The sequence below is a fragment of the Poecilia reticulata genome, chromosome 12, assembly GCF_904066995.2.
Source record: "Poecilia reticulata chromosome 12, P_reticulata-male-v2, whole genome shotgun sequence".
Taxonomy (NCBI): domain Eukaryota; kingdom Metazoa; phylum Chordata; class Actinopteri; order Cyprinodontiformes; family Poeciliidae; genus Poecilia; species Poecilia reticulata.
In genome coordinates this window covers 23,496,122-23,515,173 of record NC_088841.1, presented here as the reverse complement: position 1 = coordinate 23,515,173, position 19,052 = coordinate 23,496,122, and the positions used below count along the sequence as shown (strand labels likewise).

At 39.5% G+C, this 19,052-nt stretch overlaps 1 protein-coding gene across 9 annotated transcripts in view; it reads left to right on the top strand.

Moving 5' to 3' along the window:
- LOC103473951 (voltage-dependent N-type calcium channel subunit alpha-1B-like) overlaps window positions 1–19,052 on the top strand; it is a 123,758-nt gene that overhangs the window by 92,746 nt on the left and 11,960 nt on the right. For 6 of the 9 annotated variants that reach the window (XM_081613835.1, XM_081613831.1, XM_081613834.1 and 3 more), the window contains 14 exons: window positions 296–456; window positions 543–680; window positions 2,576–2,777; window positions 3,389–3,553; window positions 4,581–4,691; window positions 6,754–6,837; window positions 8,588–8,704; window positions 9,319–9,384; window positions 9,614–9,705; window positions 9,784–9,934; window positions 10,655–10,782; window positions 12,617–12,713; window positions 18,413–18,518; window positions 18,625–18,732. In XM_081613835.1, the coding sequence (XP_081469961.1) occupies window positions 296–456; window positions 543–680; window positions 2,576–2,777; window positions 3,389–3,553; window positions 4,581–4,691; window positions 6,754–6,837; window positions 8,588–8,704; window positions 9,319–9,384; window positions 9,614–9,705; window positions 9,784–9,934; window positions 10,655–10,782; window positions 12,617–12,713; window positions 18,413–18,518; window positions 18,625–18,732 (1,726 nt within the window). Of the gene's footprint in view, window positions 1–295; window positions 457–542; window positions 681–2,575; window positions 2,778–3,388; window positions 3,554–4,580; window positions 4,692–6,753; window positions 6,838–8,587; window positions 8,705–9,318; window positions 9,385–9,613; window positions 9,706–9,783; window positions 9,935–10,654; window positions 10,783–12,616; window positions 12,714–14,259; window positions 14,357–18,412; window positions 18,519–18,624; window positions 18,733–19,052 lie in introns of all 9 variants that reach the window. The other 3 variants (XM_081613837.1, XM_081613836.1, XM_081613830.1) reach the window with 1 other exon arrangement.

Sequence of the window (19,052 nt, the reverse complement as noted above, 5' to 3'; positions counted from 1 at the left end):
CTTATTTTTTGCAAATTAAAGCCACAGTGAAGCAACATAAATACAATCACTGAAAACCGAATGAACAAAACCCCATTAAAACTGAAAGAGATTCTGACTTTAAATAGGAAATGATGTAACAGTACAACATCTTGGTATTTTTATATCTCGATAAAACGTGAAAGTTTCTCGCTATAACTAGATGTTGTTCCTGAATCTCTGTTAGCTAAACTCTTGTGTAACATCCTGTTAGCGTTGTGCAGCTGCTCGCTCATCATTCCTGACTGCCTGTTTTTGTCCGTGTCGTCGTTTTCAGGCTGTGTTCGACTGTGTTGTGAACTCTCTGAAGAACGTCCTGAACATCCTCATCGTCTACATCCTCTTCATGTTCATCTTTGCTGTTATCGCTGTTCAGCTCTTCAAAGGCAAATTCTTCTACTGCACCGACGAGTCCAAAGGTCTGGAGAAAGACTGCAGGTAGTTACCAGAACACATCCCCCCACAGCTACCGGTTGATTTACTTGTGTTTTTTAGTTTCTGTTATCCGCTCTCCTTCCTTGCAGAGGTCAGTTTCTGGAGTACGATCGTGAGGAAGTGACGGCTCAGCCCAGAGAGTGGAAGAAGTACGAGTTTCACTACGATAATGTTCTCTGGGCTTTCCTTACGCTGTTCACCGTCTCCACCGGAGAGGGCTGGCCACTGTAAGTCATTAAAACATGTTACTAAAGGGGACCTACTAATCAATAATTCACATTTTACATGTTTTCATTCCTTCATTTGGTTCTCCAAAGCTTCTAAGAACAACCTCCCACATGTTTTTTGGCAATAAGTTCATGTTTTTTGATGTCTGATAAATGAGCCGTTTCAGAAACCTCCAGAATGTAACCTAACAAATCAGCAGGCACTGCCTGTTACCTAGCAACCCCAGCAGAGTTCCGCTTGTTGCCTAGCAACCCCCGTGGAATTCCAGGACATTTGGTTAGCTAGGTTTACCAAAAAATATGAAATACTTATACTCCTTTAATGTATTTTAATGGGATTTTATGTGATAGATCAACACAAAATAATGACATCTAGTAATTAATTAAAGGAACTCTGGTCAGATGAGATCTAAATTAAAGTTTAACCTACAAACAAAATGCAGCGTGAGGCAGAAAACTGACAGTCGCTCGACAACAATTTCTGTTTCTCCATCTTCATATCTGCTGTTCCTGTTACAAGAGCTTCACAGGCAGCAGGTAATTATACTGCAGCTTATGGGAAATGAGCAGATTGTGATAAAAACAGAAAAGATTCCTGCAGAAGCTGCTAAAACTAGCCGGAGGAGGATTGGAGCCCGCGCCGCCTCTCTGCAGACACCTGTAATCTGAGAATAATGATTCAGATCATTTCGTTTTACACGCTAAAGTCCTGCAGAAACCTCTGATCCATGCGGCTTTACGTTGAATCATTGAAGTATTTTGGTTTTGTGTCTGGTGCAAATGTGTTGGTTTGCTTTCAATAAGGCAAAAATAACTTAAAAAAACTTTTCAACAAGAAATAGGAGCTTATTTAGTATCAATAATTCCTTAATATTGATGGAAAAGCTCTAGTTCCAAAGCAGGTTATTTAAATTATAGCAAGACATTTTCCCATGTTGTAAGTGAAATAATTTTCCAGAGGAACTAGTAATTTGTCATCAATATTAAGAAATAATTCATTTAAAACAAGCTCCTGTTTCTTGTTGAAAAGTTAATTGTTAGTCTTCTGATTTCAAGTGTACCAACATATTTGCTTTAGAAACCAGACAAAAAATACTTGGTCAGATTTTGTGTTTTTTGTGTGAAGATTTGTTTCTGAAATATCTTCACCTTTGTTGGCTGTTTTATTTACAGCAGCTGCGTTTCCATACACTTTAAAACTGCACAAATTGTATCAGATTAAATTTTTCATAAAACTGCACTGGAAGCACTTTTTCTCATCACTGAGTTAGATAATCAGTAACAGGATGTTACTACTGGCAGAAATTACAAAGAAGACAACAGGAAGTAGCTGTATGATGATGGCACTGCTTATTTTTAACGAGTTATCACATGAAAAAACTTATTCACATGTGATTTGTATTTAATTTCTTATTTAATGGAGACACCATAACTGGAAAATTATATTTTTTTCAACATTAGTGGAATATCAACAAAGTTTCACGTCCATTTGTATTAAAAATGCAGCTAATGTCTCTTCTTTAAGTTGTATTCCTGGAGCACATGGATGGCTCAGAAATAAAAAAAAGAACAAAACCTTTGAAAACAACGTCCAAAAGAAAACTTGGAAAGAGTTTCAGAGAGCCAGAAAAACCACTTTAGAAGATAAGAAAATAATTTGCTCTGATCTATTTCTACTAATACGCTCTTTGGCGGGCGGTTATATATTTAGTGACAAAGGCAGATGATTATCTCAGTGCTGCGTTTCCAGCATTTCATTTTCATCGTCTCACCAGATTAAAGTTCTTGGAGTTGAAGGAAGCAGAGCAGAGGAAGCGTTTTAATCTCTACAAATGCGTCGTAACAAAGCGTTTTATCTCTGAATGTTTGATAATCTCCAGAGTTTCTCTTCCCAGGGTCCTGAAGCACTCTGTGGACGCCACGTACGAAGACCAGGGCCCCAGCCCGGGCTTCCGCATGGAGACGTCCATCTTCTACGTGGTCTACTTCGTGGTGTTTCCGTTCTTCTTCGTCAACATTTTTGTAGCTCTGATCATCATCACCTTCCAGGAGCAGGGAGACAAAGCGATGTCGGAGTGCAGCCTGGAGAAGAACGAGGTGAAGCTACAGTTTATTTCTCCTAAGTGGCTTACAGAAGACGCCATTAAAAGGATAACAGGAAGGCTTTCTATTTGCATTCTACACTTATGCTAAGAGTGGAGCTAGTATTTCGGTTAGCGCTATAGGATTTTAGCTAACTTCTTTAGCTTCCTCCGGATTAATTTCACTGAAGTGATAATTTACTTGGTTGTTTTATAAACTTTCAGCCGAATATAGTTCAACGTCTATGTTTTTGTTCCTTACATTTTCCACATGTGATGTGGTGGCACAAGTTACACTTATTCTGTACCCAGAATGCAATGCTGCTGCTACAGTAAAATGAGAAATTAGCAAAATCAGCAACGGATTTAGCAATACTAACAGCTATATTATAATATAAGTGTACAATAACATGTTTGACCCTGTTGAAGTCAATAGTATATACATGAAATTAGCGCTTTAGCGTTAGCAGAACAAATGTTTATGACTGATGCTTTAGTGCTAGCAGAGCTAGCTAATTTCTTAGTTAGCAGTTACCGCCACTGACTTTGACTTTAAAAATCTCCAAAGGTTTTTCTCCACCAGAGAATATTTCCACCCAGTCAGTTGTTGCTTTGTCTTCCCCACAGAGGGCCTGTATCGACTTCGCCATCAACGCCAGGCCGCTTACACGATACATGCCGGAGAACAAGCAGTCCTTCCAGTACAAGATGTGGAAGTTCGTGGTGTCGTCACCTTTCGAGTACGCCATCATGACTTTAATCGCCCTCAACACCGTCGTCCTGATGATGAAGGTCAGATCTCACTCTTGAAAACTTTTTTTTTAAAACCTCAGGCTTGTATCTAATCTGTTATGGAGGAAGTTTGTCTAAAAACAATTTGTTATTCCCCTGCTTCTTGATCAGGCGGTAGAACAACTCCGTTAACTAAATGAAACCTCAAGATGTTGGTATTATTAATGTAGTGCGCCTCAGCAAAGGGGAAAAAATAACGCAGAAAAACCATTAAAGAACAACTCAAAACCACTTTTTTATCACTCTCCGTGTCAGCTATACTACAAAGACTCGTTACCGTAGCAACTGACAACAATGCCACTTTATGTTTCAGGATTCAACACCAAAAAACAATTACAAGCATTTCCCACACAAAGAACAGAACATTCAGTCTGTCACAGTTTAATGCTTATAGGCCTGGTTTTAGTTTGAAATAAGTGATTATTGTGACCGATTAGCTACTGCCGCTATTAGCGAAGCTAACACTGCGGTGGTTGATTGGCTAATTTAAACCACTGCTCTACTGATGATGTGTCAGAGTTGGTGTTTAGGTCGACGCACCAAATTCCACAGCACATCTATATGTTATGGTTATCATAGTCAAGCTAGCATAGCTGACATACTTGCCTCTCCCTTGCTATTTTTTCCTTAGTTGAAACTTTTTCCTGACTATCTAGTGGTCATAGTGTTGGCAATCAGTAGCAAAGCACGGTGTCCCTTTTTCTTTTATATATCAGACGTACATTTAAGATTTAGCTAGCAGCTTTTTGTCCTCTAGCAGGAAGATGAGGGTGTGACATCATGCTGCTCCAGCCGACCCAACACAACAGAACCGTTTACTATAATGGTAGAGTTTCATGTCATAATCATCACACGCAGCCCACACAGATATTTTAGTGGGTTAAAGTGTAACTGAGGCATTTTCACCAAACATAAAGCTTGTAATGTGAATAATCGAATGGCTGCCAGCTGCTTTTCCTCCTTCAGGTTCATATTGTTATGCAGGCTGCTGTAATATTCAGATCCCGTTTCCTCTTTTTGTCCTCAGTTCTACGGAGCTCCAATGGTGTACGAGTCTATGCTGAAATACCTCAACATCGTCTTCACTGGCCTCTTCACATTAGAGTGCATCCTCAAGATTATTGCTTTCAATCCACTGGTGAGCTGTTGAAGATAATCTTCTGCGCTCTAAACTCTCGCTCTCTGTTCTGCGGTTTTTATATTTTTATGTGGTGCAGAGACTGAATGAGCATATTATGGTCACTGTAGGTGAAAAAAAGATTAATCCCAAACATTTTCTAGAGTTTGAACATTTTGTTCCAGCTCAACTCTGATTAACTGTTAGCTATGTTCTGATTATTGGTTAGCCTATTTTGATTATGGTCAGCTGTTAGCTTGACTCCAGGTAACTGTTTTAGGGCTGTAGCGACTCCTAGAATGATTCCACAACCGTGATTATTAAATTTCCTTGAGGCGGGTGCTGTGGGGACAAACACAAACCACGTAAGGAGGCCTTAGTCCTCGACGCGGCTGTCACAGGTTCGATTCCCAGCCCTGGTGACTGTTGCTGCATGTCCTCCCTCTCTCTCAATACCCTACCTTCCTTTCAAATATAAAGGTCACTAGAGCCTTAAAACAATTAAATAAGACAAAATATCTGCCTCAAAACTTTGTTAAATTGCGTTTTATTATTTAACGCACCGTGTTTTGGCCGAGTGATTATTTGTGTTTCGCAGCACTCTCATTTGCGCCTATGAGTTGTAGCAGCACAGCGTCCTATTTTCAAGTTCGGTCTAGGGGAATTTAATCGATTGATGTCTAGTTATTGTTTGACTTGCTCTAGACTCAACTCTAGGTAATAATTAGCTTTAGCCTTCTGTAGCTTTTAGCTTGACTTTGTTAAACGTCTAGCTTTGTACTGCCTCTGTTTTTAAGATGGCTCAATAAAAGGTTTCTTTACATGTGCAATGATCAATACTGTTAAAATGTCAATATCCAATCTAACCCATACTGCATAAGATGCTGAAATAGGTTTTCATTTTCAGTTCAGGAATGAACTTTGAGCATAAATCTTCTGTTGACATGAAGCCTCCTGGTCTGCAGTGACTCGTTTCAGCTGCAGCTCAGTTCCATTTACAAGGCCCATTTATTAAATAGCTTTTCTCACACACCATTTACCTCCACCTGTTTAGCTGCTAAGCTCACATCTGCCTTTTTTAAACGCTTTGCTGCTGTAGCGGCTCAGAGAACAGCTGTGGGTTCCTGGCAGAAACCCGGCCTCAGGCTCCCGAAGACGGACCCGTCTGACGGTGTTCAGACAGAACCTCATGATATATGCAGGAGATGCTGTCAGTTCTGTCAGTATGTGGTCAGTTTGTGTAAATGTTTATTTCTTGAAACAAATAATCAGATTAATCTGATTATTCAAATAATCGATTAATCATTTTCTGGAGTATACAGACCAGTTTCTGTTGCCGTCTTGAGTCTAATCAGTTTATCTTCATGTTTAAATAGTCAGATTTACCCACAGAGGCTCAAATATACACATATATCCCCACTAATATGTAATTAAATGTCCCCTATGGCATTGTACCTCAATCAGATTTATTTTATTTATCAATCTGCAGCATATTTGACCACCAGGCTTTAGAAAATCTGTCATGTTTATTTAAGTTGGTTGGACAAAATCCAGATTTCAGCCAAAGTCCACAAATATTCAATTATATTCACGGCTGAAACGATTAATCGTGATTAATTGGTTATTGAAATAATTGTCAACTAATTTAGTAATTGATTGTTAAAGATATTACACCAAAAAAGAGGTAACTTGGTCAATAAAACTAAATACTCATAGCAGTAATTAACCCAAAACGGTACAAAAAATATGCACATTTTGCATTTAAATAAAAAATGCAAAACTCCTAGTTGCATAGTTTTAGATTTACTAAATTAATCCTACAGTATAGCATTCTAGGAAAAAAAAATTATTTTCTTATTTAAAAAAGGAATTAGATTATTTGTTCATTTGCATCTTTTTATATATTTCTAATAGTGTATGAAAATTCTTGGTTAATCGATTAATCGTCAGAATAATCGATTAATCAATTTTTACTTGTTTGTTCTTTGTGTTTTTGATCCTCACAGCATCTAATTTGTGTTTTCCAGAGATGAGAAGAATGAACTGATAATGATCTGAATATTTTTGTGCCTCTTTGTTTCAGAACTACCTGAAGGAACCCTGGAACGTGTTTGACTTTGTGACGGTGATTGGGAGCATCACAGACATTTTGTTCACAGAGATCAATGTAAGACCTGCAGCCACTTTGTGCAGCGTCGCATTTCCTCTGCGTCCAACAGACGATTAAACTTCGGTGTCACATTAAGCCAATGTAGTAATGTAAAAAAGGATCAAATTAGCCTTTGTGTGGTGGTTTTATTTTGATACATTTTGCTCAACGCAATAAAATTAGATTTCCTGTTTAATAGGATTATTTATAGCTTTGCAGAAGTTTTATAAAAATGGGCTTTCCACTGTTTGTCCACCTTCAGAGCAGCAGTAGAGGCCATGCTTTGTCTTATTCTCCTCGTCTCAGTCCTTAAATCAGTAAAAGTTTGATTGAGAAACATTCAAATCTTCAAAATTAGAACATAAAATGCACAAATATTACAAATATAATCAGATGTATGTGATTTGGAGGACTGAGGCAGTGCTGATGTGGTTTCCCGTGAGTCAACGCCTGCTGTGTTTCTTCCTCTTGAGGACATCAGTCTTCTTTTCTGTCTCCTTTCTGGCTTCTCTCTTATTTCTGTTTGGCTGTTTCCATCATCTGCTGTGTCTGCTGGTGCCTCACTCTGTCACATCTGACACCTCTAGACGGTAAGTGGCTTTTCTTGTCGCCTGCTGGTTCTTCTTCTTCTTTTTTTCCTTTCAATTTCGCCAGCAGTGTGTGCGCCGTTCAGTCTCAGTTTAAAGCGTCGGCTGTTTCTCTGACGTGACGTGATATGAGAGAAAAGATAAACCGAGAGCTTCAGCTGGAACCAGTCCGTCTAGAGCGCTTACAGACCGAATGTCGAACAAGAAAATAGAAAATGTACGTTGAGTCTATCTTTAGAAGGATAAAATTTAAGGATTCTGGCTAAAAACAGGGCCGAATTTAGAAGAATGAGGGCCCCGGGGCTGGAGACAGTGTTGGTGCCCTTTCACCCAAAAAACATAAAAACATCTTTTAATCATGCAAATTACAGAACATTACCTGCAGGTACGAATTATTGGATGGTTGGTTTATAACAGACGTTCTCACACTGTGGTGCTCGGCGCCCCCTAGTGGTCCATTGGGTACTGCATGTAAACAACCGTTTCTTTCCCGTAACATGTCGCTCACAGTGCAACGCGTACTGCTAGCTTGCTAAAGGATTGTTTTTCACTCAAAAGAAAAACTGAAGACACCGGTGGAAAGAAAACTATGCCAGTAATACTTTTATAAAAAGAGAAATTCATGTTTGCAGGAATATTTTTTAGTTTCTCAGGATGAGCTGCTGAACTCTTATTGTTAGAACACGGTTAGGATTCATAGCACGATCTGGGTCTGTGATATTACAGTGACAAGACGGTGAGCAGCGCTGCACCCTGCGCTGACTTACTGCATCTTAACACCTGAAATGAAATGGTTATTTATGTCAGACTTTCTTTGGGCTGCCAAAGCAAGTCGAGTCTAATTTTCATTTAAAACACCATCAAAGTTTTAGATGTTGTTCTGGGAACTTTCCTGAACCCTCAAATGTCATTAAGTTAAGGATTTTGTCCAGGGATCTATTGTTACCTCCTGGATGGATTGTTGATTTGCTTTTGGAGTAATTTTGGTGGACGGCTGTTCCTATGAAGGTTCTCCACTGTGTATTGAGGCGACTAAGGTCTGCAGAGCTTCAGATGTTGTTCTGGAAACTTTCCTGACCTCCTGGATGAGTTGCTTTTGGAGTAATTTTGGTAGATCGGTGAAGGTTCCTGTTTGAGGCCGTCTTTATTTATCTCCTCACAGATATTTTCCTTTCTCCCAGAACAAGATGATCAACCTGAGTTTCCTGCGGCTTTTCAGAGCCGCTCGCCTCATCAAGCTGCTGCGCCAGGGCTACACCATCCGCATCCTGCTGTGGACCTTCGTTCAGTCCTTCAAGGTCAGTAAAAACACACAGTTGCATCTGTGGGCGACTGTAATGTGCTAATGAGCAAATAGCGAATAATTGTTTGTTTAAGAGAAAAGATAAAAGCATTTTTCTCTGGAAATGCAACTAATTAGCCTCTCTAATGGAGTGAGCTTCACTCTTTAACAAACGCAGGAAATACATGCTGCTTCCTTCCAGCTGAATATCGCCTCGGCGGACAGCCGTTGGGATTTCCACACGGCGCCGATTCGCTCGCTAAATCCCCCTGGGAGAAGCCGAGTTATATGTGCAGCAGCTCAGGGACTTTATTGGAGGTTTAATGTCAGAGCTGAGAGCTTTTAAGTCCGGCAACAACAGGCAGACAGTAGCTGCAGAGTCTTAAAAGGTGGCGATTTAATTACAACAACCGTTGGCCGCCTCCTCCTCCTCGCAGCGAGATAAATAGCTGGTCAGAGGAATCAGCCTGCTGGTCGAGTTCAAGTCCCTAGAGCCTATAGAAGAGCAGAAACTCTGACAAGGGAGAGCTGGAGAGATTAGAAAGAAAGGAGAGGAAATAAAAACTTTTATTTGTATGACGTCTGTTTGGAAGATGAAGGTATTTCAGATGTTTCTCTGCTTGTTTCCAGGCTCTGCCGTATGTCTGCCTGCTGATCGCCATGTTGTTCTTCATCTACGCCATCATCGGGATGCAGGTGAGCAAAAACCTGGAAATGATGCATTTTCTGTTGCTTTCACAGAACTGTAAATCAGACTGATATATCCAAAGTGCTTCTGTGTGGTCAATGCACAAGGTTTTATTTTTTCATAACTTAGTGCATTTCCATTGATCAAATTTATTCTGGAAGTGTCCTTTTGCTCAGTTCTATGGTGAATAAAAACGTATCTTTCTCCTGAAGCCTGGTTTGTGTTTCCTGTCCTCAGGTGTTCGGGAACATCGAGTTGAACGAAGAAACCTCCATCAATCACCACAACAACTTCCAGACCTTCTTCCAGGCCCTGACCCTCCTGTTCAGGTAACCTCACATATTCAGCGCTGACGCTTTGATCTGCGGCGTCCATTTTGACTGCTGGCCCGCTGTGTGTGTCATCAGGAGTGCAACAGGCGAGGCGTGGCATGAGATCATGCTGGCCTGCCTCAGTAACCGGCCGTGTGATAAACTCTCGGGAAGTTCAGGGAAGGAGTGCGGCAGCGATTTCGCCTACTTCTACTTCGTGTCCTTCATCTTCCTCTGCTCCTTCCTGGTCAGTAACTCAGGAAATCAGATGAGTTTCTAAACTCTTCTCAGAGTTTACATGGTACTGCACTCAGTATTTTTGTTTTAATTTGTAGTTTAAATATATTAGTATGTTTGAAATAAGACAAAACTGACTTCAAAGTAACTTTTCAGTAATTGATCTTCAGTTTTCAGTTTTGACTAAAAAAGCTCAATACCTTGTTAAATTTTTTCAAATGTAACAAGATATTTTTCTCATTTTAAATGAAAGAATCTGATATCAATAAATAATACGACTGATAGAATATTAAATATATTCAATATTTACTGAACTCCAATCCAGAACCGCACTGCATTCTGGGAGACGCAGGCAGAGGAAAGACTTCGGCTAGCTAAGCTAGGTTGGTGGAATCAACTGACCGACTCGTTCTTTGGTTGCCTAGCAACGGTCTGCTGAGTAAGAAGTTCCCCAAACTTTGGTTGCCTAGCAATGGCCTGCTGAGTAACTGACGCAGTATCAAGTTTCCCCACTGGGCCTAAAAAACAGCTTAAAAATCAAAAATAATGTATGGAAACCCAAGGAGTGGATTGGTGGAAAGAAAAATCAGATTTTCAAAAAAAAAACTTCAATTAATTGATAAAATAAATTAATCTCCCAGTCTAACATGTACAGAAAGACTATAGCCATCTGGTCCAAGCAGGTCAAATGTTCATTTCCTTCATTTTGTCTTTTTTTTTCTCCACCCAGATGTTGAATCTGTTCGTTGCCGTCATCATGGACAACTTTGAGTATCTAACTCGGGACGCCTCCATCCTCGGGCCACACCACCTGGACGAGTTCATCCGGGTGTGGGCAGAGTACGACCCCGCCGCCTGGTAGGTTCCTCCTGCTGCGCTGCGCTGCCGTTCCACAGGACGTCTGCCTCTGAAGGAAACAGGAAAAACTTCAGCTAAAATCTCATCCCCGCTCCGCGTCCTGCTGCTAATCCGGCAGGCTCCCCGCCGTCTGCTGCTGAGACTTCATGTCACTCCTGCAGGTTTATGTCAGGCCCGTCCGTTTCCAGGCGGCTCGCTCTGACTGCAGCGGAAATGCTAATTCTGAGCACCGGGAAGGCTAATCTGTCTCAGATTATTCTCACTTTGTTACGTTCTAACGAAGCTTCCTTTCTTTGATCAGGACGCCGTTAGAGGTGAGAGAAGGAAAATAAGGATTTGCCGTCACCTGACAGACATTATGGGGGAGGAATTATAATTTATTCCTCTGAATATGAATGAGCCTGCTGCACTGCAAAAACACAAAACCTGACCAAGTGTTTTTGGTCTGGTTTCTAGATCTAATATCTTAGTACATTTAAATTAGGCTAAAAGAACTTTTCAGAAAAGCTGGTCTTAAGCAAATAAATCCTTACTGTGGATGAAAAACTTCTAGTTCCACTAGCAGATTATTTCACTTATAGCTAGAACATTTTCATCAATACGAAAATAGAGCTTGTTTTACATAAAACAAATTCCTGTATTTTTCTGAAAAGTTACTTCTAAGTTAGTTTTGTCTTAGAAACTAAACAAAAAAAAAAATACTTGGTAAGATTTTGTGTTTTTGCAGTGTTAAGAGTGAAATTATGTCTGTTTTCAGAAATTATTTTTTTTAAAACAACAGGTTTTTACTTTAGATCTGTATGAGAAGGTTTTTTTAACTCTTTAATTTTGAACCTTTCTGAGGTAAGTTTTTATTACACTATTTTGAAAAGGTTTTTCAAAACAAACTTTTTGTGTTTAAAGTGCAGTTGTGAGTAACAGCTATAAGCAGTAAGTATCTTACCCACAACACATAGAACTCAGTGAATTCAGTGCTGAGATAGGAGGTGATTATTAGAACAAATAAAGCTAAAAACAACTCTGAGCTGGTTTAGCATATTCCACTTTAAAATGTTTTTACTTTTTAGATCTATCTTTGTGATTTTCTTCCTTTCAAAAAAAAGTCCCCAACTTCCTAAAAATGGTGGGAATCACCATAGCAACCATCCAGAAAGCGTTTGTTGTTTTCTGGATGGTTGTGGAGGAGGCTCTATTTCTGCTTTTCAAAGATGTATGGTTGTGTAATGGTCCATCTGTTTGCAGCCATTTTCAGATGGGAGTGTTAAACGTTGAGTTTGGGGGGCATTTATTTGGATATAAAGTGACAAGATGCCCTAAAACTATGGAAGCACATTGCTGTCACAGAGGAAGAAAAATGTTTGAGTGATATCACGTTGTAACTTGATACTAATCTTGTTTAAACGTGATAGTTATCTTGCTAGCTAAAATCTCAATGTCTAAAAATGATTTTGTGCAAAGGATGTAATGAATATTTTTTGTATATGCCATAGACCTGTCCTAACCGGTTCAAAAAAAAGCATAATTAAATAATTCTCCAAACCCAAATGATTAAAATTAAATCTTATGCAAAATGTCAGAGAAAATATAAGATGAAAACAACAAAAAGAAAACGTTCATGTCCAATTGGAAAAGTAGTAGGAAGATGACGGCTTATTAAATCCTTCCTTCATTTGTCTCATCCAGATATGTCCCACATCACATGTAATTTTTACTCACTCTGAAGATACTGACTACTCATAGCTACCTTACACAGCCCCATCTAAGCAGAGAAACCGAGCTGCTGTTGTGAGTTCTCCTGTTTTCTAACCTCTTGATCGTGTTTCATCTTTTTCAGCGGGAGGATTTGCTATCGGGACATGTACAAATTGTTGCGTTTAATCTCGCCTCCCCTGGGCCTGGGGAAGAAGTGCCCCAACAGGGTGGCTTACAAGGTTTGCTCTCCCACACAGACCCTTAGTTTTAAAGGAAGAGACTGTGCTGGTTCTGGACCGGTTTAGACGCTCAGCGATCCGATACCAGCGGCGAAAACAAAAACAAAACAGGCCTGCCATGTTTCCACCGGGGGGCAGCAGGGAGTCTTAAAGGAACATGCCTCTGAAAATCAATGAGCTGATTATGAATCTAGAATCTCAAAAGTTTACATTTATCTGATATATTTAATTATAAAAGTTTCAAGAAAAATGCCCAATTTTCTCGTTGCATCTGTTTTAAACAACCACAACCTTCAGTTTTATTTTATTTAATGGTTTTATTGCTAAAACCTGAGTGAAATACTCTGGGGGTTTTTTGGGTTTTTTTCTTGGATCTGTGTTCAGTCAGAAACACAAGTTGTTGTTTAAAGTGACTTCATTTCCTTGTTTTTGTTTGGTTTACTTTCTTTTGTTTTTCTTTTCCCCTAATTTTAAACTTTTCAGCTTTTATTTTTCTATTTTCCAAAAAAACAGATAATAGATATTTACATAAATCTAGTATTATAATCTTTAGTTTCAGGTAATTGCCTTTTTCAAAAGCTGATTTTCATAATTCTTTACAAAACTCTGAAAAGTGTGGCGGACTCTGGACTGATTTTGTGTGAAAAATCCAAGAATAAATTAAATAAGAACAAAACTACTATATTTAGATCAAAATCTACTTACAAAAATGTAATATGCAACACAAAGTCATCATCTTTTCAAAGGTTTTCAGTAAATAATTCTATGACATTAATGAAAAAGTACTAGATCAGTTGGCAGATTATCTAATTTATAACAAGATATGTTTACCATGAGTTAAATAATATCTTACTGGAACTTATTTCTCATCACTATTCAGGAATTAGTGATTTGAAACAAGCTCCTATTTATTGCTTAAATGTTACTATTAAGTTAATTTTGTCTTTTTTAATTGAAAATATGTTCAATGTTGAATCTGATTTTGTGTTTTTATAGTGAATGGACAGCTTTGGAAATGTATTATCTACAAAAAATATTTATGTTCTATTAAAATAGCTTATGCTCAGTTTATTGTTGGGGATTTTAGTTTTTCCAAACTGATGCAGTTTGACAAAAAGTTTGTACACCCCTGATTGTTATTTTTGTACAAATGAATCATTAATTGGTTGATCATAAAATCCCTGAAGGAAATGCTGAAGTTTGAGGTTGTAACGTGACAAAACGTGGACGTGTGAATAGTTTTCACTCACAATGTGTTTCCAGATGAGTTTCCCTTTAAATCCGGAGATTTCAAAGTTTCAACCCTACTCATTTCTCCCACCAGGTTCCTCCCATCCTTCCTTTTCTCTCCCGGGATCCATTATTGGATGAATCAATTCAGCTGCAATTGCATTCCGGAGAAAAATCCCGGAAATCTTATTAACAAAGATTTCTGTGTTTTCCTCCCATTCCCATTTTCTGTCATGTTTCTTTTCTTTTTTTGCCATTTTTATTCATTTGCTGCCAATCCGTCTCCGTGGAAATCCTCCTCCTTCCCTCATGGAAGCGGCCGCATAAGTTACGGTGACATGTACGAGATGCTTCGCGACATGTCTCCTCCGCTCGGTTTGGGGAAGAAATGCCCTCCCCGGGTCGCCTACAAGGTAGACTCCGCTTTCAATCTGCTGCCGCTCTGCTTCCACCTGCCAAACGCCTTCAGGCTTCTGTCACTTTGATGCACTCTACGTCTTCTGGCCGCCTGTTGTGATGCTGTTTCTGTCCGCCTGCGTGTCCGGGTTTGTCGTTCATCTTTTCCTCTGCAGTCAGGCTGCGTGAAACCGATCGGTGATACTACAGAATCAAAGCGAAGCAGGAAACTTCACAATTCACAGAACAAAGATGGCGGAGCTAACGCAGAACGGGGGAGGGAAACGGTCCAAACTGAGTTTGATGCGGGATGAAAAATACACTCTACCCGGTTCTATTTCGAAGTATAAGCACCCGACAAGCTCCTTGAGTTTCACCTTAATTCAACCGGGTTTATAATGTCCGCTTACACCTTGTTTCGGTGTTGTATTTTATCCGCCATTCAACATAAGGTGCCGCTAAGTACACCTCATTGCAGCCAACGCGGCGAGGACGGCCAGTCTAAAGCTTTATTTGGAAATGGGACCAATGGACCTTACCAAGCTCCGCCCAGAAACGTCCCTCGAAAGTCCCACGTGACTTCATGTCTCACATTAACAGCTTAGCTCCAATGTCTAAACATGGCATTTTTCGTTGTCTGCAGAGTATTTGAGTTGATTAGTTTAGCATTTCTGCCGGATTTTCACAAAGTATCAGCCACGACAATGGACAAGGGAACCAACAAGTTCATATCATCTTCTTTGGTTTTTGAGCCTCGCGATGCCTCCAACATTGTGTGCATCACAGCTAAAAGCTACCGGTCGATGAGAAAAACAGCAGATTCTCACACCCTCAGCATAAATATAGCCGTGGACAAGATCACTGATGCCTATTGTTCTTGCAAGGCTGGGTGAGTCGGACATTCATGATTTTGAGGGTTCGAATGTGCCTAGGACTTATACACGGTACTCTGTGCTAGCGTGGCTAACACGATTACAGTTTAGTAAAAGCTAGCGTGGCTAACACGATTACAGTTTAGTAAAAGCTAGCGTGGCTAACACGATTACAGTTTAGTAAAAGCTAGCGTGGCTAACACGATTACAGTTTAGTAAAAGCTAGCGTGGCTAACACGATTACAGTTTAGTAAAAAGCCTTTTCAGGTGAAATAAAATCTTTAATGTATGTCAGATACGGTACACATTGCATATTGATCTGTTCAGCTAACGTAAAGCTGTAACAGACAGGCTTCAGGATGTAGAAGTTGTATCGGTACTGCCATTATGCTGTAGTTGGCTAAAAGGTTTTCATAATGGATGTGTTTATTATTGACTTTATTTCTTTCATTCACTAAACACAAAGAAAGCAAAGTAATAATACTTACACCAGCAGACACTTTGTTCTTATTGATCCTATGACGGTTGAGCTGCAAATGTGTTCGTGCACAAGCGTTAATCCAAGCAAGGCTTTCCGTTTCAGATTTTGGAAATCTGTGAATTTTAGTTCCACAAACACGATCAGGATACCTGACATCGCCTGTACAGATACCCCACTGACAGTGGAGAACCATTTTTTTTCGAGTCCTGACGCAAAAACTTTGTCGGTCTGGTAGTCCACAATGTACATTAGCATCAGTTTGTGAGACGGTAACCCACGTGATAGCTGCGCTGTGACGTAAAATGGGCATTTGCCAATGAAACGCTGCCCTTGTGGTAAGGTCCATGCACTCCGAAAATGAAGGGGGCTCTATTTCCTATTTTATCCGCGATCTCATTTCCAAATAAGATATGAAGCTGTATGTGGTCCGTCCCACTGCTTTCTGTTGGCTGCAGCGAGGTCCTTCTCCCTGAAGCGGCAGAGCTTCTCCGCTGAAACAAACATGGCGGAGCTAACAGGACGGGGAAGAGAAACGGTCCACTGAGTCCGTTGCGGGATGAAAAATACACTTTATGCGGTTCTGTTTTGAAGTATCAACACACGATAAACTTAAGTTTCACCTTGATTCAGCCGGGCTTAATGACAAATAATGACAAAGATCAATTAACTTTAAAAGTAACTCATCTTGAAAAAAATTGACTTTATTCTTGTAAAACTACAACTATTCTTGACTTTATTCTTGTCATTTTAAGGCTTTTTTCTTGTAATTTTTTTTTTTTAACTTCCGTAGCGTGTCCTGACACTCCGTTGTACTTCCCTGTCAGTCGTGTTGAAGTGGGAGTCTCAGCGATTGTCAGGTATGCTGACTTCCAGCTGCTTACCTCCTGACATGCAGACGTAATGCGACTGTTTCCAGCATGTGCACAGCTGTCAGGTTGAATCAAACTCGACGCAGCCCTTCCTTGCCCCAGATAGAAACGCCGGGCCTGACGCCGACGCCTCCAAATATAACTCCTGCTGCTGAATGGGCAGGGAAAGGCACAAACAGAAATTTATTCGCATAAACCTTTCCGCTGATCTTCCTCCTGCCATCCTGCGACACGTTTCTCTGGGTAGAGAATTTTAGCCTCAGGTTTTCACCTCTTTTGTCTTTTAATGGCTTTTATTTTGGCTGCTTTGGGCGTTTTCTCTCATTTTCATTTGCATAAACCCTGAGCATGTGAAGTGTCGACAAGCATGTGTCCCTCTTCATCCTTCATTTCATCTGTTTCTGCAAAGAAAATGCAAATACTTTCAACAGGCAGTTGCACCTCTTTCAAAATGACTGGAAGTTGTAACAAACCATCACTTACTAGTTTTATTTTTGACCCGACAAAGCCGCAGTGTGAAAGTGAAGCACTAAAACATGCATGTGAGCAGGAGTCACGATTTGAGATTTATTTTTACAATAGCATAATAGGACTATTATGGATTAAAAAACAGAAGTAAATTTCCGACAATAAAACACTCAAAGATCAAGATCAATCTCAGAAAAAAGGAAATTTCTGAGTTTGAAAAGTTGAACATTTGCCAGGGAAACAATTCAGAAATTTGAAGATTAGTCTAAGAAATTATGTAAAAACAGTTGGAAATTTCAAGGCTTGAAATTTGCTTGGAGAAAACTGCAAAATATTTAGATTAAAGTAAGGAACGAACAAGACAATATCTGAATTTGAAAAGTTTAAAAGGGCTAAAAAGCAACTGAAATTAAATGAAATTTATCGGATAAAACTGAAATGTCTGAGTTTGAGAAGTACAAAAGAATTATAGAACGAACTCAGACATTTTGAGATTAATCTCAGAAATTTTAGAAAAAAATAAATTCTGAGCTTCAAAAGTTAAACAATTTATTTTTTTACATCTTGGTGAAACATTTGTCTTAATTCCAGTGAACTAAGATAATTGCACTAGAAACTAAATTTTGTTTTTTCAGTGTTTAAGCACCACTGAAACAAAACACATTTAAACTGATGAGGATTAAACAAAAAGCACCAAAAGTTTTTATTTTCTTTAAATATTGAAGTCGTTTTGTTGTTTTTCTCGGGTTGTTTTCCTTTAGCTTCCACTGATTTACCAGGAATAAAGTTATTGACAAACTGACCGTCCAGGTTGGATTATTGATCGGCTTCTAAACCCCTCATTGATTAAAACACAGGAGATGCTGAACTCTACACTGCAAAAACACAAGATTTTACCAAGTACATTCTGTTCTTTCTTTAGTGTAAATATAACTTGAAATGAGACAAAACTAACTTGGAAGTAACTTTTTAGCAAGATGCAGAGCTGATTTTAAGTTTATCATTTAGTGTCAATTTTTAAAAGTTTTGGTACAATTGGGAGATTATTTTACTTATAACATTTAGTGTTTTAAGTTAAGTAATCTGCTACAGCTTCTTTATTAATATTCAAGAGTTCTTGACTCAAAACAGGCTTCTGTACCTCACTAAAAGGTTACTTTTAAGTTAATTTTGTCTCATTTCAAATGTGATATTTGTGGTAGAAATAAACCAAACAAAACTTGGTAAGATTTTGTGTTTTTGCAGTGTAGCTGTTTACAGCTTCTCCAGTGAGAAAATGTTCAGTTTTTCCGTTTGTCGCAGTTTTCTGGTGATTCCTGAGCAGAACATTTAACTCTTAGTTTACAGTTGATCATCCTGACCTTTAACCTTTGCATCCCGCAGCGCTTGGTGAGGATGAACATGCCGATCGCCGACGACAACACGGTCCATTTCACCTCCACGCTGATGGCTCTGATCCGCACCGCGCTGGAGATCAAGCTGGCGTCCGGTGAGACCCACAGACCACAACTCCCAGAGTTCCCTGCTGCTGTACGGGCGACTCATGTTGATTTAACCTGATCTGTGTGTGTGTGTGCGTGTGTGTGCGTGCCAAGGTGTGCTGGCGCAGCGTCTGTGCGACGCCGACCTGAAGCGGGAGATCCACCGCGTTTGGCCCAACCTGCAGCAGAAGACCGTCGACCTGCTGGTCACGCCTCATAAGTGTAACAACTTCCTTATCCAACTTAAACGTCACATTTCATAGCAAAATATTTAATTTTAAGTGTAATAATAACTTTCCTGTGAACTTCAAGAGGTAAAACATTAAACACATGTTTGATAGTAAAAATTAGGGATGCAAGATATATCGGCATCAACATCGTTATTGGCCAATATTAGTAATTTGTGTGTGTGTGTGTGTGTGTGTGTGTGTGTGTGTGTGTGTGTGTGTGTGTGTGTGTGTGTGTGTGTGTGTGTGTGTGTGTGTGTGTGTGTGTGTGTGTGTGTTTAAGTGTGATGGATCTTACTGTAAAGATTTTCTTTT